Source organism: Xyrauchen texanus, chromosome 39 (genome assembly GCF_025860055.1).
Source record: "Xyrauchen texanus isolate HMW12.3.18 chromosome 39, RBS_HiC_50CHRs, whole genome shotgun sequence".
Taxonomy (NCBI): domain Eukaryota; kingdom Metazoa; phylum Chordata; class Actinopteri; order Cypriniformes; family Catostomidae; genus Xyrauchen; species Xyrauchen texanus.
In genome coordinates, this window is record NC_068314.1 from 30,480,819 (window position 1) to 30,505,382 (window position 24,564).

Sequence of the window (24,564 nt, forward strand, 5' to 3'; positions counted from 1 at the left end):
TCAGACAACCGGGGATAGCTGTCCTGTTATAGGGGGCGACAAGCGGAGTTGACGTGCAGTACGTGCTCATAGATACTGCCCTCATGGAACGCTCCGGTGGCTGCTGATGGACCACTGACGCAAAGATATGTAAAGACAAAAGTCGACCACTAAATTGCGGCAACGCCAGTACGGTGAGATTCTTTGTGCATGGGCACCGTCTTTCATATTCTGTTGAAGGATTCTGTGTTACGAATTTGGGTCATGTGACGTTGCAAATGCACACGGATTATATATACAAAGGTTTTTTGTTTTGTTTAGCAAAACTCAAAATTGTGATTGTTTAATGTATACCACATTACCCAGTGTCTGAGATTAATTGTGAAGACGTCAATCGGGCAAAATGCAGCTTCCCCGAACAACATCAGTTACTTCCGAGTGGTTAACTTGAAAGAGTCCATTTAAAGAAGTAGTTCCGTTTAGAATGAAGGTCTTTGCTGTGGTAGATACAATCAATCCGCGCTAGTCACTTCTGTCTGTGGCAGCCTACTTTTTCATTTTCAAATGTAATCTGCTCAATCGCATATTTATATATATATATATATAAGTGGATTTTTTTGGAATGACATTTATGTGTATAAAAGCTTAAGTTTGTTACCACGAGTTCTGTGAGTATTGGTAGTTAATTTGTTAATTTTATGCCTTTGCGAGGTGATTAAAGTTAAATTAAGTTAAAGCTAAAGCATTTTACTAAGCTTTACAAGTAAGCCCGCTATACGGGCGACATTTTGGTGTGCCAGATATTTAATACAATTAATACGCTGAAATAAAATGTATTGAGACAAAGAACCTTTTATTTTTAGTGAATCATGTTGACCATTGCGGACTAGTATTAGCAACCAAACGCTTTGTTTGTATGTATAGTCTCATAAATGCTTCGATATTGATCAGTGCATCCCCCTCCCCCCCTTGCCATAACGTATGGAGAAATTCAAGCAAACATTTTACTTTAAAAAAAAAATAAAGACTATAAATCTACATTGGTAAGAATATGTCGGATGGAGAGAATCCAGCGTCTCTACTTTTGTAAGCGGAAGTCGACAAGGCACTGTAACGTCGACACTCAGTCTGTGTATGTTTCCTAAAGTGGATGAGGATGTTAATTGTCGGAGTTCAGGTGTAATCATTCCTTACTATGGCATATTTTCGAGACTAATTCAAACATTTACTTCAAACAGTTGACTGCAGTTTCTACATGTCATCATTTGGATCAAGTTCCCCAGAATGACCAATTCACGACCCAACGAGTTTATTCCACCACCGGAGTGCCCTGTCTTTGAGCCCAGTTGGGAGGAATTTGCCGACCCTTTCGGGTTCATCAACAAAATACGTCCAATTGCAGAAAATACTGGCATCTGCAAGATCCGCCCGCCCCCGGTAAGTTTCTTCGACGTATAACAGAACTGTCAGATGTAAACCTCGTCTCGGTCGTCTTTTTTTACGCGTAGATCGCAGCCCTCGGTTAAATCCCGAAACACTTTTTCTAAAGGCAGGTTTTTCAACATGGCGGATTGCGGCTCCAGCCATTGCGAACGTTCGTAACGGTGCGTGCGCGTGTGAGCGTGCGATTACTCCTATACTTACCATAATAACAGCAGTTACTTTATTTTGAAGAGAGCTTTATTGTGCTCTGGCTGTTGAGGACAACAACTGACTTTTTGCACACACTTTAAAAAAAAAAAAAATCGATTGTGGAAAATGTTGGAGGACAGAATGTAGTGATTGTTTTTGTCTTCCTGACTCTTCCAAAATCAATGTTGGCCAGCAGTCATCCACACAAACAAGAACAAGCATTACCTCGACCATTTTAATTTCGACCAAAAACTGGCATTTTCTCTCAATAGGTTTAAATGTTTTGCGATGAACACTGTTGGTGCACATTTTATCATACACCTACTTACTTTTTTCACTTAAACGTCAAAACGTTTAAATTAAAACACGATCTTTTACTTTAATATCTAATGTTAGCATTCGGCGTTATAGCGTTTATATAACAGACTGAAGTCTGATGCATTCTAAAATCTTTTGTACTGTTTGTACAGTGTTTGAAATAATATAATTAACAAACAGTGTACACTTTTGCACGACAATAATGTAAAACCCGATCGTTTGCGACAATGTTTCTGTCGTTAATGAAATAAATACATTTTATGTAACTAATTTACTCAAATATGAGTATTTGTTTTATTTATTGTACTCAAAATGTACTGTTGTTGTTAGTTTCAAGTGGCGTTATTGGTCTTCGCCGTTGTCCTCCATGTTGTAGATTTGCATTTGGTGTGCCATTTGGCCGTTGAAACAGAAATCGATGTAAATAACAACGCAAGTGATTGAAAAATTCAAAATCTCGTTTCGCGTTTTAAATGTGTTTATTACATTGCAAGTTTGCGCACACTTTGTGTCTTTTGTGTTTGCCTTGTAAACCATTATCGCGAAAGATCGAGATGTTTTGTCGTCAGGATCGTCATTATCTGTGTCCATACTAATATGATAATAGTAAAAAAAATTGCGCTGTATTTGAACTGATATTGTATTAAATATCTATTCATAAATAATGTTATTGTTTCCAAAACGATGTCAGTGTTCTTTTTGGACTACTTTATACATTTCATCTTTTGTGTGTATGCATCATACTTTTGAATTGACGCGCAGATGTCACAAATTATTCAGTAAATGGACCATTAGAACTATTGCTTTGTGTATGTTATTTTTATATATATATATATATATATATATATATATATATATATATATATATATATGTATGTATGTGTGTGTGTGTGTGTGTGTGTGTGTGTGTGTACGTACACACACTGGCGGCCAAAAGTCGTTGTTTCGGAAGGAAATTGGTACTTTAATTCACCAAAGTGGCATTCAACTGATCACAAAATAAAGTCTGGTCATTACTGATGTGTAAACCAGCACAATCACTATTTAAAAAAAGTAATTTTTGATCAAATCTAGACAGGCCCCATTTCCAGCTGCCATCACTCCAACACCTTATCCTTGAGTAATCAGGCTAAATTGCTAATTTGGTACTAGACAACCACTTGCCATTATAGAAAATACAGTTGAAAGCTAATTGGTTTGTTAAATGAAGCATAACATATATATATATATTTTAGTTGCCACTGTATGCAATAGACTGGCATGTCTTTAGGTATATATATATATATATATATATATATATATATAAGAAACCACTTTCTATAGAAACTTATCAGTCAATCATTGTTTTGAGGAATGAAGACTATACAATGTTTGAAATTGCCAAAAACAGAAGATTTCAATCAAAGGTTTACGCTATAGTCTTCAAAGACAAAGGAAAACTGTCTCTAACAAGGACAGAAAGAGATGTGGAAGGCCAGATGTACAACTAAACAAGAGGATAAGCACATCTTATCGAGTCTCTAGTTTGAGAAATAGACGCCTCGCATGTCCTCCAATGACGTTAAATTCTACCCACTCAACACCAGTTTCATGTATAACAGTAAAGAGAAGACTCAGGGGTGCAGGCCTAATGGGAAGAATTGCAAAGAAAAAGCCACTTTTAAACAGAAAAACAAAAAGAAAAGGTTAGAGTGGGCAAAGAAACACAGACATTGGACAACAGATAATTGGAAAGGAGTGTTATGGATCTTAACCCCATTGAGCTTTTGTGGGATCAGCCAGACTGTAAGGTGCGTGAGAAGTGCCTGACAAGCCAGCCACATCTATAGCAAGTGCTACAGGAAGCGTGGGATGAAATGTCACCTGAGGATCTGGACAAACTGACAGCTAGAATGTCAAGGATCTGCAAAGCTGTCTTGCTGCACGTGGAGGATTTTTTGATGACAAATGTTTAAAGTAGTTTAAGAAGTTCTGAAAAAAAAAAAATTCAAGTTATAATAGTAATTTTTCACGTTATTAATGTCCTGACTATACATTGCGAATCAAATTTCTTTCCATAAGAGCAAAATCTGTACATTATTCCAAACATTTGGCCGTGTGTGTGTGTGTGTGTGTGTGTGTGTATATCTATCTCACCATGATGTTGATGAAATCTTCTGAAATAATCACGGTTCAATAAATTTGATGACATGAAAAACCTTTGCAAACCTGCATGGATCTCTAAGCATAATGATCTTGTCTTGTAACAAAATGGTGAACATAAAAGCTTAATACTTTTTGTTTTATGTCAGGGATGGCAGCCACCATTTGCCTGTGATGTGGACAGACTACACTTCACCCCACGCATTCAGAGGCTTAATGAGTTGGAGGTGAGGCCTTTATCTGTCTGCAGCTTGTTTGGTATTTTGTATTTGCAGACATATACATGTGGTCTCTTTTGGGGTGCTTATTAACCATAACCCTCAACCCTGCAGTGCTATAGCAATCAACGTGACCTCTGTTTGGTCTGCCTGACTTAAGTTTGGTGTCACTGCTAAAATGTCACGAACAAAAAGCGAGGTCATTGGTGGACCTCATTGTTGCAACTAATTATTTTAGTTGCTCAAGCAGTCATAGTGATGGTTTGGTTGCTTGTTGATACATTGTTCCACAGGCCCAAACCAGAGTGAAACTCAACTTCCTGGACCAGATAGCAAAGTTTTGGGAGCTGCAGGGTTGCACACTGAAAATTCCTCATGTCGAGCGCAAAACCCTGGACTTGTATGTGCTATATAAGGTAGGGTCTTTGTAACTTAGCATTCGCTATCCAAGCTTTTCTCATACATACAGTTGAAGTCAGGAGATTACAAAATAGTTTTTTAACCACTCCACAGATTTCATATTAGCAAACTATAGTTTTGACAAGTTGTTTAGGATATCTACTTTGTGCATGACAGAAGTAATGCTTCCAACAATTGTATACAGACAGATTGTTTAACTTTTAATTGACTATATCACAATTCCAGTGGGTCATAAGTTTACATGCACCAAGTTAACTGCACCTTTAAGCAGCTTGAGAAATTCCAGAAAATGATGTCAAGCCTTTAGGCAATTGTCCAGTAATCTTCTGATAGGCTAATTGGAGTCAATTGGAGGTGTACCTGTGGATGTACTTTAAGACCTACCTTCAAACTCAGTGACTTTGTGCTTCATGTGAAAATCAAAAGTAATCAGCTAAGGCCTCAGAAAAAAATTTGTGGACCTCCACAGAAGTCTGGTTCATCTTTGGGAGCAATTTCAAAATGCCTGAAGGTAGCACGTTCATCTGTACAAACTATAGTACGCAAGCATAAACAACATGGGACAATGCAGCCATCATACCACTCAGGATGGAGATGCATTCTGTCTCCTAGAGATGAACGTAGTTGGGTGTGAAAAGTGCAAATCAATCCCAGAAGAACAGCAAAGGACCTCATCAAGATGCTGGAAGAAACCAGTAGACAAGTATCTATATCCACAGTAAAATGAGCAACTTATTGTGATAAGCTTGTGGAAGGCTACCCAAAACGTTTAACCCAAATTAAACAATTTAAAGGCAATGCTACCAAATTCTAACAAAGTATATGTACATTTCTGACCCACTGGGAATGTGATGAAAGTAATAAAAGCTGAAATAAATAATTCTCTTTACTATTATTCTGACATTTTACATTCTTAAAATAGTGATCCTAACTGACCTAAGATAGGCAATGTTTTGTATGGTTAAATGTCAGGCATCGTGAAGAACTGAGTTTAAATGTATTTGGCTAAGGTATATGTAAACTTCTGACTTCAAATGTTTTGCATTTATAGTCTGATATCAATGCAAACATGCCATTCAAGCTTTAGTATTTTACCATTTTCCCTGTCTCTGTCTAGCTGGTCAACGAGGAGGGAGGCTTTGATGTTGTCTGCAAAGAGCGCAGATGGACTCAGATTGCACTGAAGATGGGCTTTGCTCCAGGGAAAGCAGTTGGCTCTCACCTGCGTGCTCATTATGAGAGGATTCTCTACCCTTACTACTTGTTTCAGGCCGGAGCTAATCTTATGGTGAGCCCGCTAAGGCCATTGCATAACTTCCCCTTTCCCTCTGCTCTCTTATCATTCCCTTTTCCTGATATTCTTTATGTTGCATTCGTTGCCTGCATGTAGAATGTTATAAATTCAACATTTCTGACAGCCTTTTTCCATTTATAATGTTTTTGGCAGAGAACTCAATTTCTCCAACTGTATCAGAGCACAAAGAGTGCCCTAGTTTATTTTTTGCACTGTAGTTCAGTAAAGGGATAGTTCACCCAAAAATGAAAGTTCTTTCATCATTTACTCACCCTCATGACTTTCTTCTGCAAAACACAATTTTCTTTTTTGAAATATGTCTCTGCTCTGTAGGTCCATACAATGCAAGTGAATGGTGACCACTTTGAAGCTCCAAAAAGCACCTTAAAGCAGCATAACATTAATTCATAAGACCATAAGTGTTTTAATCAATGTCTTCTAAAATTATCTTATCTGTTTTGAATGAAAACAGCCCAAAATGTAACTTCTTTTTCACTGTACATCTTGCAATTGCAGTCTCTAGGCATGATCATGATTTCAAGCTTGATTACACTTCATAGTGTTTATTGCATGCACAGAGCACTAGATGGCACTAGGAAGTGTAATCGAGCTTGAAATTATGATCGAAAAGAGTTACTTTTTGGTCTATTCTCGCCCAAAACCAATTGGAACGCTTCAGAAAACATAGCATTAAACCACTGGAGTCTTGAAAGTTTTGGTCACCATTCACTTGCATAATATGGACCTACAGAACTGAGATTTTCTTGTAAAAATAAAAGGAAAAAGAAAGTCATACACAAATGGAATGTCATGAGGGTGAGTAAATGGTGAAAGAATTTTCATTTTGGGGTGAAATATTCCTTTAAAAACATCAGTTTGGTAGCATGCACAGTTGTTCATATAAAAATGCAACTATGAAGTGTGAGTGACGGTAACAACAGTTTTATTTTACTTGCTCTTATGGTGTTCCTGTGGGTTCAGTGGTTAACAGATGTTTGTTTTTCAGTGCTGTACCCACAGTCCCCTCCCCCATTCCTAAAGGGGTGTGAATTAAATGACTGTGCCCCAAGATCTAGACCCACTTGCTTGCTGCTTTTACCCCATAGTTAATACCCTAGGGATGATCTACTTTGCCTCTCACATTTACTGGCCTTAATGGTGTCCACCCTGTTGTCAAAATACTTTCCGGTTAATTAGATAAGTGTGAAGGCACATGTGCTCAAAAAGAGGTTACCTAAATGCATCTACGTGCATGTGTGTTCATCAGCTAAATTTTTTTAATGTAGGTTCAAAGTGCTTTTTTCGTTGTAAGTATACAGGCTTGTCACGTATAGGCAGTGTGTCAGGCATGGAGTTAACAATTTAGAAATCTCTATGTTGAACAGAACTCTCAGAAGCCAACTCTGACTAATGACACCAAAGACAAGGAGTATAAATCCCATGACCTGCCCCACCGCCAGTCAGTGCAGCCTGCAGAAACCTGCACAATCGCTCGCAGAGCCAAACGGACCGAGGTAGTGCTGATTTGTTGGAATCTTATGGTTTTCATCAGCTATCTCTGATCCATGCTTGGACCAGTTTGTTCAAACTAGATCACAATGCCTAAATCTCTGACGTTATTGACTTTCTCTTCATAGGGCCGCTGTTTCAAATCAGAGCAGGGCGAGTTGTGTGAAAACAAGCCCAACCTGAGGAGGAGAATGGGCTCATGTGTGGCAAAAACAGAACCAGGTATAGATGCTTTATTTTTACCTCTACAGTTCTTCCAAAAGTCTTTTTAAAGGGTTGTGGCAGTGTGCATTTTATTTATCCTTCATAATTCTTTGCAGTGAAAGAAATTCCAGTCCAGGTGAAACAAGAACCCTTTGAGCCAACAGCTGAGGGTGAAAAATCAACGGTGAGGGAGGTCATAAGTTTGCATTTCACAAAAGAGAAAGCACGCACTGAAATCCTTTTTGCCAATGTTATGGGGTTTTTCCCCACAGGTGGAGCAGTATATGTGCTTGGCATGTGGGGGTGGAGGTGATGAAGATAGACTATTGCTTTGTGATGGATGTGACGACAGCTATCACACATTCTGTCTGATCCCACCCCTTCATGATGTCCCCAAAGGTGACTGGAGATGCCCCAAGTGCCTTGCTCAGGTGAGCCACACCCCAGCTGTCTACATCTGCCAGCTGATAACATCACTTTTACATCACTAGTTTTTTTACTTTATATGACATTAGCAGTGGCGTAACCTTTGCTTAACTCTTTCCCCGCCAAACACGGAATTTTCCGTGTTTTATGAAAAAACGCTTCCCCGCCAAACACAGAATTTTCCGGGTTTCCGTGTTTTAGGTGTTATACGGTAAGGAAGACCCCTCCGCATGTTTTGAAAGAGTACGCAACTCTTTGATCAAAGAAACAGACTGCGATCGTCTCAAACATGATGAAGTGGAGTATTGAGAAGCTCAAAATATCAGACATAAACATGCCTTTTTATCAGCTTTTTGTCTGAAATGTTGTTTTTTGACAAAACCGACCTCTGTTCAAGTCACAATAAAAAAAGAACAAATGAAGATAAAATAAAATCCTTTTTTTTGCCTAAAAGCAGAGATCTTTATTGTGATATATAGCATCTTCATATATTCATGGAAGAAAATATTCTGCGGGCCATTAAAGTTTAGCGAAAATCGTCAAAAACCCTGGCGGTGGCTGGCAACTTTTTTTTAAAAACGCTGGCGGGGAAAGAGTTAAACAAACAAAGCTGTATAATTATTTGTAAAAGTTATTTTCACAAATGCTCTTTGTACTCTCCGCCCATACATTACCTTTCTGCCAATGTCAGACGTAATAAAGATGATGTTTCCTGGTGGAATGGAGTTGTTTTTAATAGGCATTTTGATTTGCTGAGGATTAATGTTTGTAATAATTAACATTTGGTTTGTTTTATTATCCCTACAGGAGTGTAGGAAGCCACAGGTGGCGTTTGGGTTTGAGCAGGCCTCCCGTGACTACACCCTCCGCACCTTTGGGGATATGGCTGACTCGTTTAAGTCTGACTACTTCAACATGCCTGTTCACGTATGTTTGATAGAAGCAATTTTTTGGGGTTCATTATGCAAATGACTTTTGTGAAAAAATTCAAATGATTGGGATATGGATTGACCAGCCTTATTATTCAGCAGATGGTTCCCACAGAGCTGGTGGAGAAGGAGTTCTGGCGACTGGTTAGTACTATTGAGGAGGATGTAACTGTGGAGTATGGGGCTGATATTGCATCAAAGGATTTTGGAAGTGGCTTCCCTGTCAAGAATGGCACCTTCAAAGTTGCACCGGAGGAGGAGGTACAGAAATAACTAAGTGCATTGAGGTTCTGGTAATCTTTACAATGAAGGCCCAGAATAATGCTGGTCACGTTGCAGAGATTTCTTTACCACCACTGGCAGCCAAAATTTTGGAATAATGTACAGATTTAACTTTTTCGGAAGGAAATTGGTACTTTGAATCACCAAAGTGGCATTCAACTGATCAGAAAGAATAATCAGGACATTACTGATGTAAAAAACCCTGCACCATCACTATTTGAAAAAAGTAATTTTTGATCAAATTTAGACAGGACCCATTTCCAGCAGCCATAACTCCAACATCTTATCCTTGAGTAATCAGGCTAAAATGCTAATTTGGTTCAAGAAAATCACTTGCCATTATATCAAACACAGTTGAAAGCTATTTGTTTTTTTTTAAATGACGTTTAACATTGTCTTTGTTTTTGAGTGGCCACAGTATGCAATAGACTGGCATGTCTCAAGGTCAATATTAGGTCAAAAATGGCAAAAAACATTCGTCAGACGTTGTTCTGAGGAATGAATGCTATACAGTGCTTGAAATTGAAATGGACACCTCGCATGTCCTCAGCTGACAGCTTCATTGAATTCTACCCACTTAACACCACTTTCATGTACAACAGTAAAGAGAGGACTCAGGGGTGCAGACCTTATGGGAAGAATTGCAAAGAAAAAGCCACTTGAAACGGAAAAACAAAAAGAAAAGGTTAGAGTGGGCAAAGAAACGCAGACATTGGACAACAGATAACTGGAAAAGAGTGTTATGGATCTTAACCCCATTGAGCTTTTGTGGGATCAGCTAGACTGTAAGGTGCGTGAGAAGTGCCAGACAAGACAAGTGCTACAGGAAGTGTGGAGTGAAATATCACACGAGTATCTGGACAAACTGACAGCTAGAATGCCAAGGATCTGCAAAGCTGTCATTGCTGCACATGGAGGATTTTTTTATTTGAGAACTGTTTGAAGTAGTTTAAGAAGTTCTGAACAAAATTTCAAATTGTAATAGTAATTTTTCTCATTATTAATGTCCTGACTATACATTGCAGTTAAATGCCATTTTGATGAATAAAAGTACCAATTTCTTTCCATAAGAGCAAAATCTGTACATTACAAACGTTTGGCCGCCAGTGTACATCTTTCGTTTTTGTTTAGGCTTATCTGAGCAGTGGATGGAACCTCAACAACATGCCAGTGTTGGATGCATCGGTACTGACTCATGTCACAGCGGACATCTGTGGGATGAAGCTACCATGGCTGTATGTGGGCATGTGCTTCTCGTCCTTCTGCTGGCATATTGAGGACCACTGGAGCTATTCCATCAACTATTTGCACTGGTATTTCACGCTCTCTTTTTACATAATTATGTGGTGCAGAAATGAGTGTATAATATACAGTGTCAACTTTTACATTTAAAAAAAATACAAATTGTAGCACCTTTTAATAGTTACTGATAAAAGATAATGAATGCTCAAGTTGTTTTTCCACTCAATTTTGTGGTTTTGATTTGTAGGGGAGAGCCAAAGACGTGGTATGGTGCTCCTGGCTATGCTGCTGAGCAGTTGGAGAATGTGATGAAGAACCTTGCCCCTGAGCTCTTTGAGTCTCAGCCAGATCTGCTTCACCAGCTGGTCACCATCATGAACCCAAATGTCCTCATGGACCATGGACTACCAGTGAGTGATCACACTTAAATGCACAATGTAAAGGCCAATAATAATAATAATAATAATAATAAAAAAAATTTCATGTTGAAACTTTCAGTTGGCCTGACAAACCCAACATACTGTTATTGTACAACCCCAATTCTGAAAAAGTTGGGACAGTATGGAAAATGCTAATAAAAACAAAAAGGAGTGATTTCAAAATTCTATTCACCCTGTTCTATATTGCAAGCACTACAACAACACATTATTTGAAATTTCAAATCAGGTGATTGCGACATGCTCCCAAAAAGTTGGGACAGTCGAGTGTTTACCACTGTGTAACCACTAGATCCTATCAGCCGATATTAGCCTTTCAGTGAGAGATATATATATATATATATATATATTAGTTTTTCAGAACATATAATGCAGAAAACAATGCTTTAGAATTGGTGTCATAACGTGGTTTGTCCAGCAGAGAGCACTCAAACTCCATTGTTTAAAGAGCTGAAATTAACTTGGTTCTGCAGACCGGGCAGAGTTCAGGGAATGTGTTGAAACTTGACACCGGCGACCCTGAAAATGGAACCATTAGAATGGTTTCATGCCGAAGAGCCACTTAATAGTACTCTTTCCTCTCTTTTAAATGTAAACGAGTGTAAATGCCAACACCATCATGTATGTCGAAAGGACTGAAGCCTGTCAACCAAAACATGAGCTCATTGATGTAATTGAGTCTGCTTTTTTTATTCCATCAGTTGATCCTGGTCAGAGGCTTCCATAAATATTTAGTTTATACGTGGGGTTACATCCTACATTAATGTAATTGTGCAACGCTCAAATATTTAGTACTGCATACATTTTGACTTTGTGCCCATTATGCCACAGCTAGGCTAAGTTGTATCATAAGTATAGCTGGTGCAACCGGCCCCTGATGTTTATTTAGCTATTTATTTTATTTGAATTTATTCTTTATATTAATGGTTCAGCCACTGACCGACACTAAACATACAGTACTGATTTTTATTTAGCTAGTTATTGTATTTTTATTTAATTTTTATTTTCTCAGTGTTCATTTCTAGAATTTGTTCACAATGTATAATAATAATAATGTCAAATATTCTTTGATAAAAATATTTGTATAAGAAAGCAGCCTTCTGAGTACCTTTTTCCTAGCCATATCCAACAATCCACATAGAAAAGGTCAGTTTTCATTAAAGCAAAAAAATTCACTATATCGGCGACACCATATCGGTAATCTGTGAATATCCCCCCTCTAAATTCGGTATCGGTCTCAAAAATCCCATATCGGTCGGGCTCTAGTAACTACCATTTCTTTTAAGAATACTTAAGCCTTTAGGCACTGATGACACAAATGTAAGTTTAGCAAGCAGAATTTCACGCCATTCATCCAGTAAGCAGGTCTGCGCAGTTGTACTGTTGTGGTACGGATAAAGATTTGTAAAACATTTTGAGCAACATATTCTGCCATCCAGATGCTTTTCCCGGGATGTCCCTGCATTTTCCAGCATGACAACTCCAAACCACAAACTGGCCGGATTAGTGCGGTCGCTAGATTGGCCAGCCTACAATCCTGACCTGTCTCCAAATTATGTGAATTATGAAGAACAAAATACAGTATCGAAGGCCCTGTACTATTGCGCAGATGAAGACCTACATAATGGATTAATGGTGGAAAATTTTGCTTTCAATATAGCACAGGGTGAATAAAATCACTCCCTTTTGTTTTTATTAGCATTTTCCGTACTGTCCCTACTTTTTCGTAATTGGGCTTGAACAAATCTGGGTCAGTGTTTTTCAAAAATCCCTAACCAGAGACCAAAATTTCTGTTGAACTCTTAGAGCTTTCAAGCTACATCCACCAAAGCTTGGCACTCTCGGTCTGCTTTTTGTTTAGTAGATGATCAAAAATGAAAATTTCTGACTAATTCCTCCTAGATCTATCTGTCTGGCTGATCATGACATATTCAACCTACATAATGCCTATACAATCTTTACAGTACAAAGTTACAGTATTTTGTCTTGATGAACTTTCTAATTTCTACTTCTGTATTTATCTTTATTCTATTAACTCTTTAGATTTATCGTACAAACCAGTGTGCTGGCGAGTTTGTCATTACCTTCCCAAGGGCCTATCACAGTGGATTCAACCAGGGCTTTAACTTTGCGGAAGCAGTTAACTTCTGCACAGCCGACTGGGTAAAAGATGATATGGGATAATCATAAATAATTCCTCACAAACCTATTTAATCTTAATGAAGTATAATATAATCTTGCTTTTCAGATGTCTCTCGGCCGGCAGTGTATCGATCACTACCGATCTCTCAACCGATACTGTGTTTTCTCCCATGATGAGATGACCTGTAACATTGCAGTCAAGGCAGACAGTCTAGAGTTGGAACTGGCCTCTGCAGTCCAGAAGGACATGAGCATCATGATTCAGGAGGAGAAGGAGCTCCGTGAGCAAGCTTATAAGATGGTAGGTGATTCTTTCAATGAAAATTAGTTCATTAAGCTGTCATAAACTGTATTAATGGAGTGGTTGAATTAGTATTTGATAACTACCAAAAACTATTTCAGTATTAGTAAGTAAACGCCTTGTTCACCATATTTGTTTGCATGCATGGCCTGTCTGTCTTTTCTTAATCGATCCTGTTGTGTCTGTGCTTCTCTGTAGGGCTTGTGGCATTCCCAGCAAGTTGACTATGATGTGCTGCCTGATGAGGAAAGGCAGTGTGCTAAGTGCCGGACCACCTGTTACCTCTCTGCCATTACCTGTCCCTGTAGTCCTGACCAGCTGGTCTGTCTTCACCACATTCAGGACCTTTGCGCTTGCCCTGTTAGCAGCTACACACTCAAGTAAGTGTTTGAATTGCAACAAAGATGTTTTGACAGTGACAAATCATAGGTCATTAGAGGTTGACCGATATTTTGGTTTTACAGATTAATCTGTGCCCATAGTAGCTTTTTTTTTTAACTATTTGTTATCTGCAAAAAATATGTATTTATTAAATTTTTTTTCTGTGGCCAAAATCCTTCATCTGGTGAATATTTAGGCTACAAAAAGCTTAATTTAAGGAGTATTGTAATGGAGCCAAGACTCTGTCACTGTTTATGGGCTAATTCATGATTGTTGATGCAAAATGTTATAAAGAAGATCACTGATGATCTTATATTATTAATTACTGCTCAAAGTGTTCATTAGCCCATATGGCAGTTTACTTTATAGTGATTGTATTGTAATGCATCATAGATTATCTTCCAGCTCACACAAAGATACAAGGGAAACAAAGACATTTCAAAATAAAAGTCACTAGTGTACTTCTGGCTTGTTTAGGATTGAAAGTCCTGCATTAACAAATATATATATATATATATATATATATTTATTATTATTATTATTATTATTATTATTATTATTATTATTATTATTATTTAATTTTTTCCCTGGTGATTATTGGGATTTTGTTTGCACAACAAACATTAATTTGGGATTTTACTCATTTTGGACTATTGCAGCCATTATGCCCCTTACAGTAAGAAAACAATTTAAAAAATTTTTTTTTACTAACAGCTGATTAATCGGTTATCTGCATTTTCCACCACTTTAGTTATCGGTATCTGCAAAATACACTATCCGTTTAACTGTAGTGGTTACAATATTTCAAGGTTTTAAGACTAGAAACAAAAGTAGCAATTACAAAAGATGTGATCTGAGAGATCTTGTTTTACTAAGTACATTTTGCAGTTTTTCCTAAAATTAACCTTTTTTTTTTTTCTTTCTTTTTTTTACTTGCACAGCTATAAATATACCCTTTCCGAACTGAACCCATTGTTTCAGGCTGTGGCGTCGCGTGCAGAGTCTTACGATGACTGGGCATCTAAAGTTAACACAATTTTGAAAGCAAATCAAGACAACAAAAGTGGTAAGTTATTACTGCAATAAATTAGTTTTTTGTGCTTTTAATACAGTTTTTAATGTGTCGCTCATTTATCTTGAAATGTAGTTTTATTTTTCAGTCTAAATTAATGGGTTTAATTTTCTTCAACTCTAGATTTGGAGGAACTTCGCTCCCTGATAGTGGAAGCAGAGAAGAAAATGTACCCCGAGACTGAATTGTTAAATCACTTGCGTCAAATAATCCAGAATGCAGAGAGGAGCGCGTCAATGGCCCAACAACTCCTCAATGGCAAGAGACAGACAAGGTATGTTTTATACCTATCTTTGGATTTACAGATCCACCTTGATTACATTTATTGTAAAAAAAAAAATAAAAGATAAAGCTGAAGTGTCAATTCTGCATCACTAGCGCCACTAAATGGAATTGCGATTTTCAAACTGATTCTTATAAACTCAGCCCCCGTCTGTCTTTAGGTGTATGAACCGGTTAGGCCCACCCCCAACTCACACCATTGGTTGAACTGTGTCAGGCTGCACAGGCTGCTCAAATAAACAGAGCAATGTTTTAAAAGCGCCACAGAGATATACTTTTAGCAGAAATTAACCTACAAATGGATTATTTATATTTGATCCTTCACATTAAGATGGGACCTGAGAAAGAGAGAATTTTAACACCCAAACAATTTGCACACATCAGCCTTAAAGGAATGTTCTGGGTTCAGTACTCGGTCAACAGCATTTGTGACAGGATATTGATTTACCACAAATTTATTTGATTTGCCTTTTCTTAAAAATTTAAAATCTGGGTTGCAGTGAGGCACTCGCAATGGAAGTGAATGGGGGGGATTTTTCAAAAGTATAGCCTCAAGACATAAACAGTATGCGTGTAAACATGATTTTAGTGCGATAACATCACTTACTATCCTTTTCTGTGCAGCGTTATAGCCAATTTTACTACTTTGTTGCTATAATGCCAACAAACCCTAAAATGACTGTAAAAATTATATAAACAATTTAACAGCTCAAGTAATACATGATTTTTAACAGAAGAATTAATGCAAGTGCTTTTCCAAAATTATAAGCTTTATAAGTCTTTTAAACCCTTCAAAAATTGGCACAATTCACTTTTACTGTATGTGCCTCACTGTAACTTAGATGTTTGCTTTTCTTTCTTTTTTTTTTAAGAAAAGGAGCGGGTCAATATAAAATTGTGTGGTTATCAACATTATGCCACAAATGCTGTTGATTGAGCTTAACTTGTACGGTGTTAATGTTGTGTTGCCTTTGAATTTCTAACTTGATTTGTGTTTATAGGTATCGCTCTGGGGGTGGAAAGTCTCCAAATCAGCTCACTGTGGAGGAATTGAAGTTGTTTGTCAATCAGCTGTATGAACTGCCTTGCACCATCCGACAGGCCCCTTTCCTAAAGGTACCGAATACCTAAATTCTCCATGCCATTTCACCAGTAGACCCAATTCCAGATAATTTTGGTCTGACTTTTTTTCTTCTTGTCTCAGGCTCTTTTGAGCCGTGTTGAACAGTTCCAGCAGCAGAGTTCAAATGTCCTTGCAGAGGATATGCCTGGTTCCTCTGCCCTCCAAGGCCTCTTAGATGAAGGTGCAAGCCTGGATGTGGAGTTGCCTCAGCTGGCAGTGTTGAGGCAGAGGCTTGAGCAGGCACGCTGGGTGGAGGCTGTTCAGCAAGCCAGTGATCAGCCGGCCAGCCTCGGTCTGGACTGCATGAGGCGGCTCATAGATCAAGGGGTGGGCCTGGCACCGCATGCCTGTGTGGAAAGAACCATGGCCCGCCTGCAGGAGCTGCTCACTGTTTGTGAACATTGGGAAGAAAAGGCTCATAACATGCTCGCTGCTAGGTGAGCTCATTTCAGGTTAAAATGAATTGTGGGATTTCTGGATTTTCATTTTGTTCGTGAAATACATCTGTTTAAATGAGGCAGGTGATCCTTGGCACCCTCGCGGCCTAATACAAATCGTCCTAACGGGAAAATGTATCGGCCAATGACGATAATTAAACATTTTAATTTCGCCCGATGTATCAGTCGACCACAAATTTTAACATAGACAGAAATGTTTCACTGAGCAGTTTAGGTTTCATGAGGAAGTTTATTTGTGAAACAATATAATTTGCAAACTGTTCTGGCAAAATTGTACTTGCAAATTTCAGTTTAATGGCTCAAAGTCAAATGAACGGTCGAGCTAGCTCTGATGGGCAGTAAAAATGGTCAGGGATAGCATTTTGGTTTAACACTGCTTCCTGGCAGATTACCAGATTTATTGTTGCATTGCACAGTGTGCCAAAAAATCAATACAGCAGTTTTGTAGGACTTCTTTAGATGTAGTTGTTTGTTACTAGACAATTTGGACCTCTTAAAATAATCTAGACTGTCATTTATGGTTTTGCACTTTTTAGACCTCGTCATAGCATTGACACCCTTGAGGCAGCCATACAGGAAGTGGACAATATCCCAGCCTTTCTTCCCAACTGTGTTCAGCTCAAAGACTGCGTCAGTAGGGCCAGAGAGTGGATAAAGGAGGCAGATGCGGTTGGAGGTCGTATCCCTTTTCTTTCTACCCTCTCTGAACTAGTGTCAAGAGCTAGAGGTATTCCAGTTATGTTGGAGCCTTTGACCCGACTGGAAAGTTTAGTGTCTGAGGTCCAGGCCTGGAAGGAGAGTGCAGCTAAAACATTCCTGTTAAGGAACACATCCCATTCTCTCCTTGAGGTAGATGAATACTTTTTTTCAATCAGATTGAATAGCTACGTTATTTAGCATTTTCTGATATTAATTCGAGTGTTTGTATCCTTAAGGTTCTGTGTCCTAGATGTGAAACTGGGCCTCAGAAGTCAAAGTCGAAAAAAGTCAAGGATGTCTCATTACCCTGCAAGAAAGTTGACGTAAAACTGGACTCTCTCTGTGATGTGGAAAGAGTGCTTTCTACCAGCCAAGATACAGCTTCAGCAGTATGTCCCGTTTTGGCTTTTGATGGAGTTTTAGACCAAATACAAATGATATACTATGCAGGGTCAGAAATTAAGGGGGGGCTCAGTGCAAACATGCCACCAAAAATGCCCCTGGAATTCAAAATGTGGGGGCAAAAAAATGCCCTTGTATTGAAACCTTCTGTTTGTTTTTGATTTGTAACAGCTGAGATAGTTCTTATTATTCTATTATAGTCCTAGTTTTACATATGGCATCAAATGAGCAGATGTTGATTTCATTCTTGGGGTAAGAGGTAATAAATTCTTAATCGTGAACATAAGTATTAATAAATTGATTAAAATTACATTGATAAGACACTGATTGCTTTAACTGGTTAGAAATAAATATGCCCTCAAAGTAAAAAAAAAACTAAAATGCTAAATCTAAAGAGACAAATATTGAACCTTAATGTAAAGTACATTTATAATGCTGATACAATGCATCACCTAGCTTTAACAAATCTCTTTGGATACAAATACATTTTCACATAAATTCATAACACATTTGCTGAAAACAATGAGCACATTTACAAGCATGTTCTTACCTGTTACGCATTATAAGCTGACAACGTGTGTGGTTATGTAAATGCATTAAACCGCTTTAATTTGTCAGAGTACAGTCATAAATGGCTTGAAAAGAATTGATACAGGTAGATTTGTAAACACTTTAACCAGAATTCTTATCGGCTTATCCAATGTGTGAAAAGTTGTGCACATGCCTCTTCACAGATTGATGTGAAAAACAGAGAATGAGGCCATTATTTTAAATATCATGTAAATAAGATTTCATGCTTTGATATATAAAAAAAGTGGATTTTTGGATGTAATCAACGTATTGGTGTCCATGTAAACGGGCTCATTGACACAGTGATTTTGCTTATTATTTTCAACCCATTCTAGCAGATGCTATCACAACACCTCGTCACACATTCAACACTTTTTGTGAGCCAGCTTGGATAACTTTACCTTGGTGATGAATACAAATCAGTAGATTTTGCAACAATCTTTAGTGCATCACAGAAAACCAAATGTTCAAAGGTTTGCAAGGCATAAAACATGTTAACGAATGCCCTGGCCCTAAATGGCGAATTGTGTTTTTGTTATCTGGCCTGAAACTGTCAGACTGGTCTCAGGTCATCCTTTGTCATGACTCTAATATACTATAAAGCATCTGAGAATATACTAATCAGCATTGTATGTTCTTCTCCTAACAGATGGCCACTCTGGCTGATGTACGTCAAAAAGAATTGGAGAATTTGTCCATCCTGAGGACCTCAAATGAGGCAAATTTTCAGTCTTTACCCAGCTGTTTGGCCCCCACAGTGTGCTTGTGTCACACCGTCCCCGCAGGCCCAATGCTTCAGTGTGAACTCTGTCGAGACGCCTACCACAGTGGCTGTGTGCCAGGGTTCAAGGACATCCAGGCAGGCCAACCGTGGTTATGCCCACTTTGCAAGCGGTCAGAAAAACCCCCTCTGGACAAGGTGCTGCCCCTTCTTGCATCCTTACAGCGGATTCGAGTACGGCTTCCAGAGGGCGATGCGTTGCGATATGTGATTGAGAGAACAGTGCGTTGGCAACACAGTGTGCAACAGGTTTCTCTTCCTACACAGCATCCTAATGGAAAAGTGAGTTTGACATGTTTGGTGCAAATTAGGGCTGGGCGATATGCAAAAAATAGTTTCACAATATAAAAATAAATAAATATATGCACGATTACATCGTCAACCCCAACTTCCAAAGGATAGGTGATTATTTATATTTACAAAATTAAATTTGGTAATTGAAACATGGAAAACTTAAACCAAAGTTATTTCTAAACTTAAATTACACTTCATATGAAACAAAAAAGCCATTTAAATAATTGTAAAACAAAATCTGGTATTATTCCTCCCCAAATCTAAAAATTTACCATCTCCAACTTCCTCCACTGGCCCCATCTGCTGTCACACAAGTCTGACAACAGGTGGAAAATTAGTAATGCAAATTAAGATCTGAAGACATTTATAAATATAAGATCTAGTGATATATTGGTATCGACGTATATGTTTACCAATATGCGCAGATATGAAAATGTATTTTCAGAAAATATAATGCAGAAAACAATGCTTTAGAATTGGTGTCGTTACATAGTTTGTCCAGCAGAGCGCACTCCGACTCCATTGTTTACACTCCATTTGACTCCGGTTGAGGCTCTGGGTTACTGCCAGAAGGTCGGGGGCTCAAGCCAAGCACAGCCAAGATGCCACTGTTGGGCACTTGTGCAAGGCCCTTGACCCTATCTGCTCCAGGGGTGCTGTATCATGGCTGATGCTGCACTTTGACCCCAGCTTAGCTGGGCTATGTGAAATCAAATACATTTCACTGTATATTTGCAAAAAAGTATGTAAAATGTGTGACCAAAATAAATGCTTCTATTCTATTCTTAACATACAGTACTGATGTTTAAGCTATTTATTGTATTTTTATTAATAATTTTTCTTAGTGTTCATTTGTACAATTTGTTGACAGTGTATAATAATTATATCAAATATTCTTTGATAAAAATATTTGTTTAAGAAAGCAGCCTTCTGCATAGTCATATCCAACATCCACATAGAAAAGGTACATTTTCATTCCAGCTCAAAAATTTACTATATCGGCCACCATATCGGCAATCGGTATCTGTATCAAAAATCCCATATCGGTCGGCTCTAGTAAGATCATTATTTTTTATATATATATATATATATATATAATACTGAACCTGCAGAGTTGCATTTACAGTGCATGTTAAGCGTGAACTGCTCCATGGGAAATAAAGCTAATTAAACTCGGGAGCACCTCCTGAGATGATTGAGGTAATTTGCAGAATTCTTATATAGGACACTATTCTTGCAAACTGCTTTCAGATGACTGAAACACAAAAGAAAGAGTGAGAACTCGTGCATGTTCCACGAAACACACATGCGCTATTGAACCTCTGAACAAACAGTGAATTAGACGCGCAGCTACAGCTTTCATCTGTTCTTCAGAATGTAATAAAGTGTGTCTTCATGGACACGTCTTTGTGTCTAACAGCATTTCTTGTCATGTGTCACTCCGATGACATCTTACAGGTCGCCTACCATAGTGGCGGGTAGATGAGCAAAAGTACCCACCACTGCGCATGAAATACCCACTTGTGATGGGTGCTAATTTCAAACCCTGGGCTTCTTTTTAATATATTTGGCTACTTCTCAGCTCCTAATTTTTGTCATTTCCTGATATGGACGATCATCGTCTGTTAATGAGTATCACAGTCGGCATCGGAATATTTGTCAGATATCGTCAGAATCCGATTACATTGTACTATCGCCCAGCCTTAGTACAAATCATTTATAAATTAAAGACCCCATAAATTTGCTTGGTTTGTGTTGATGTGTTTGTTAAAGGGCCATGAATATTTAGCCAATAGGCTTTAGTATATCACAGTTATCAACCTACTTGCTAGTTGGTTGTATTAGGGGAGGGATGTTTTAATTCTAGAGAGCATTTGATTTGACACAAATCTGCAATGCTAGATGAATCTACTAAATGTTAATTTTGTCAACTTTTTTAGTACACTAGATTAGAGATGGCTTCAACGCTAATAGACATGGACTAAAAGCCATAACTCCAGACTGGGGTCTTCAATGAAAAGCATAATTTGTATTCATTTTTTTTAATGCATTATAAAATGTTTAACCACAGGCTAGACACATTTCTGGAATTGCATCATCTCAGATACTGGAAGGAAGCAAAGGTTCCTACTACATGCTGCAGCCATGTATCCCTCTTGGTGGTAAGTCAACAGCTCCTGAAGATTTTATACATGCTAACAAAAAGAGGTTCAACGTGGATGCTGTTTAATTCAATGCATGTGATTCAGGCCTCAGTGCTGAGTTGGAGGAGCTGTTGGTGGAAGGTCTTCTCCTGCAGGTGACTTTACCTGAACTCCAGCACCTTTATAGCAGCCTGCTCAACAGGTTTACCCCATCCCAACACTCCCTGCAGAGTAGCGAACACGATCACCAGTACCACATCGCCCAGGACCGAAGTCCACCTCATAGGAGTCCGCCACACAGCAAAGGACAGGTGGGAGAACATTCCTTGCTTCGATAGCTTTAGCTAATTAAAATTGCAAATAATTAAATGTCTATGTAGAGCGTTCCAAATCGGTCTCTTCTGAGGTTCCATTACGGTTAGGCTGCTGCCTCTAGGCCAAAGTATACTTGGGTTGTCCGCATTGCTGATCGCTCCGCTCACAGTATGCGTGATGCAATCAGCACAGTCTGCTCAGGCTATCCGCCTGCGGCCCAGATTTTCTCGACATGCGCCTGCCATTGACTGGTGTGCGCATGCGTTGGTATTTGCTCCCAGTCAAAATATTATACTTCAAAAGGCAATGCTGCCGATAGGTCTTGATCCATTATGGAACGTAGAAAATCTAAGTATACCTAGACCTTAAGAAGGCAGCTGCCTGTGTAGACGGTAGACAGCAAGGCAGCTCACTAGGTTCTGGAACAGAAACGTAGGGTGATCTCATGAGTACTCTGACTGATTTTAATTGAACTCATTCCATCTAGGATGGAGTTCTAGAAACCAAGAAGGAAAAGGTCGAAAAGAACAGCAAACGGCGTCTAGAGAAAGAGAACTTGGAAGGGCATTACCGAGACAAGATAAAGAAGCCCAAGAAAAAGAAGCCTAAAATGAATAAAGAAAGGAGAAGAGAGGAGAAAAGAACCATCTCCCCCTCCAACTCTCTTTCCGATCCATCGTATTCAGAAGACTCTGAGGAGGATTGGTCTGTGTGCTCTGCAAAACGATGTCAACAGCCAGAAGGAAATGAGGTGAGCTATTGAAATACCCATGATCGTTTTTGTTTTCTAACCCAGTGGAATCTCGCTTCCTCTTGAATAATTAGCCTATTTTGGGTCTGAAAATTTGCATATGTTCTTGCCTGGTTTAATACTCCTTTCCTCCTGTGTCTCATAGGTCAACTGGGTCCAGTGTGATGGCAGCTGTAATCAGTGGTTCCACCAGATTTGTGTGGGTGTGTCTGCTGAGCAGGCTGAGAATGAGGACTACATCTGTGTCAGCTGTGCAATAAACGATTTGACAGAATGAGGACCAAAAAAGTTTTTGAAGGATGGTCAAAAGGCTCCCCGTTTTGCACATAAGTTACAGCACCAAGAATGCACCTGATATCATCCTCTTGAAACCCCATTACTGAACCCTTCCTTTTGCCTTCTTGATAGGACTGTTAACAGAAATCTGTATGAATCTATTTTTTTTTTTTTAAAGATTTCCTTCTATAACATTTTTCTTCTTTAGAGAACGTGATGCATAGATGTACCTCAGGGGTTTCCATCCCATAAATGCAAAACAATGGGGACTTTGCTTTCCCAAATGTATTTTTGTTTATATTTATTTTTCCCCAGTCGATTTAGAATTTCTAACATGAATTTATCAAATTTCATTAATCTGGGCTATTTACACCAAATGATGATATTAATTGGACTAAACAAAATGGTCTAAACTTATTTTTGGAACCCACTGTTTTGGTACATGTGTCTAATAATATAAGATATTATTTATTTATCCCAGCAATAACTCTGCTGGTTACCCTGATTTTTGGTAGCTTGAGATCTGCTCTGATCTGTTACTTGATGCATTAGAAGTGTTTGTACAGAATCCTAATGTAGGTTGTCTGACGATATGTAGCAGGCAGAAGAAGCTGTGTGAAATAGACTTTGTGACGTATACTGTGGGTTTCTTTAAAAACTCAAAACAGATCTTTCTGATGTTAATTCAGTTGTGGAATAAAATGGTTTGTTCTCACCTATAAATACAGACCTGTTGTAATTTTGTAGGATTTTTTTTTTTACATTTTATGTTAGGCTTAATGTTAGCTTCAGTCACCATTCGCCTTTGAATACTCCCAGATGCAATGAAAGTGAGACTAACATACAGCTTAATATCTTTTGATAGAATTTTAATTTCTTAATTTCTTCAATGGTCGTTAAACATGCATTGCCATATGCCAACAGTCACAATGTGTGGAATAAATGAATCCTTCCAAGTATGCTTCTGTCAAAAAGAAGGCAATATGACCGTTTAACCTCCATTCCTGTGGACGGAGCCATTGTGGTCATGAAAGGGACAACAACAACACGGAAAGAAACATTTCATCGGCTCTGATCATTGGGCGGAAAATGCTGTCGGCAAATAACTGTGGCCGATGAGAAACAATTTGGCTGTCCTCTAGGCGGCGTTCACCGGCCAGAGCAGCCAAATCCTGCATTGGGCCTCATTCGAATTTGGAGATGTTTTTTGTTTTACTGGGAACACCTGTACACGAAAAAAATATGCCTTTTTTTAAATCTAATAATTCCAAAGATTGGTACCTGAGATTCACTTGCAATCTCAAGAATAAAACGCCTTATCCTGTAATCCCGAACAATTCTAATTGGTCTTTGACTGTCAGCGCTGAGAAAAGTAACGTGTACTGCGTGACAACACTCGTAAATGTTAACTTCAGCAGCGGTCTTGCTCTGAGCGCCTTTATTAGGCATTACACCGACATTACATAAGCGTAAATTTATAATACAATTAAACAAAATATATAGTCATCAGCTGTTTCCTACCGTTGACGTCACACGAATGT

General features: G+C 38.5%; 1 protein-coding gene across 2 annotated transcripts; it reads left to right on the forward strand.

Annotated features, from left to right (window-relative positions):
- Positions 1 to 24,207, forward strand: LOC127632603 (lysine-specific demethylase 5B-like). 2 transcript variants are annotated; one of them, XM_052111286.1, is made up of 27 exons: positions 1 to 173; positions 1,218 to 1,416; positions 4,221 to 4,298; positions 4,583 to 4,705; positions 5,827 to 5,997; positions 7,389 to 7,520; positions 7,641 to 7,734; positions 7,833 to 7,900; positions 7,989 to 8,147; positions 8,950 to 9,069; positions 9,174 to 9,332; positions 10,485 to 10,666; positions 10,843 to 11,005; positions 13,076 to 13,195; positions 13,281 to 13,475; positions 13,674 to 13,855; positions 14,798 to 14,922; positions 15,052 to 15,202; positions 16,212 to 16,326; positions 16,415 to 16,770; positions 17,328 to 17,640; positions 17,727 to 17,879; positions 19,112 to 19,525; positions 21,609 to 21,699; positions 21,787 to 21,992; positions 22,484 to 22,747; positions 22,893 to 24,207. In XM_052111286.1, the coding sequence occupies exons 2-27, from the start codon at positions 1,264 to 1,266 to the stop codon at positions 23,022 to 23,024; spliced, it is 4,419 nt and encodes a 1,472-aa protein (XP_051967246.1). In that variant the 5' UTR covers positions 1 to 173; positions 1,218 to 1,263; the 3' UTR covers positions 23,025 to 24,207. The 2 variants fall into 2 exon arrangements, with proteins under 2 accessions (XP_051967246.1, XP_051967247.1); XM_052111287.1 differs by having other exon boundaries at positions 7,389 to 7,517; positions 22,893 to 24,204.
- Positions 24,208 to 24,564: the final 357 nt, after the last annotated feature.

Excerpts from the sequence above, each read along its gene's own strand:
- LOC127632603 (XM_052111286.1), top strand. The coding sequence starts at position 1,264 with ATGACCAATTCACGACCCAACGAGTTTATTCCACCACCGGAGTGCCCT. Across the intron at positions 9,070-9,173 it reads ACTTCAACATGCCTGTTCAC|ATGGTTCCCACAGAGCTGGT; the intron begins GTATGTTTGATA and ends ATTATTCAGCAG. Across the intron at positions 13,856-14,797 it reads GTTAGCAGCTACACACTCAA|CTATAAATATACCCTTTCCG; the intron begins GTAAGTGTTTGA and ends TTACTTGCACAG.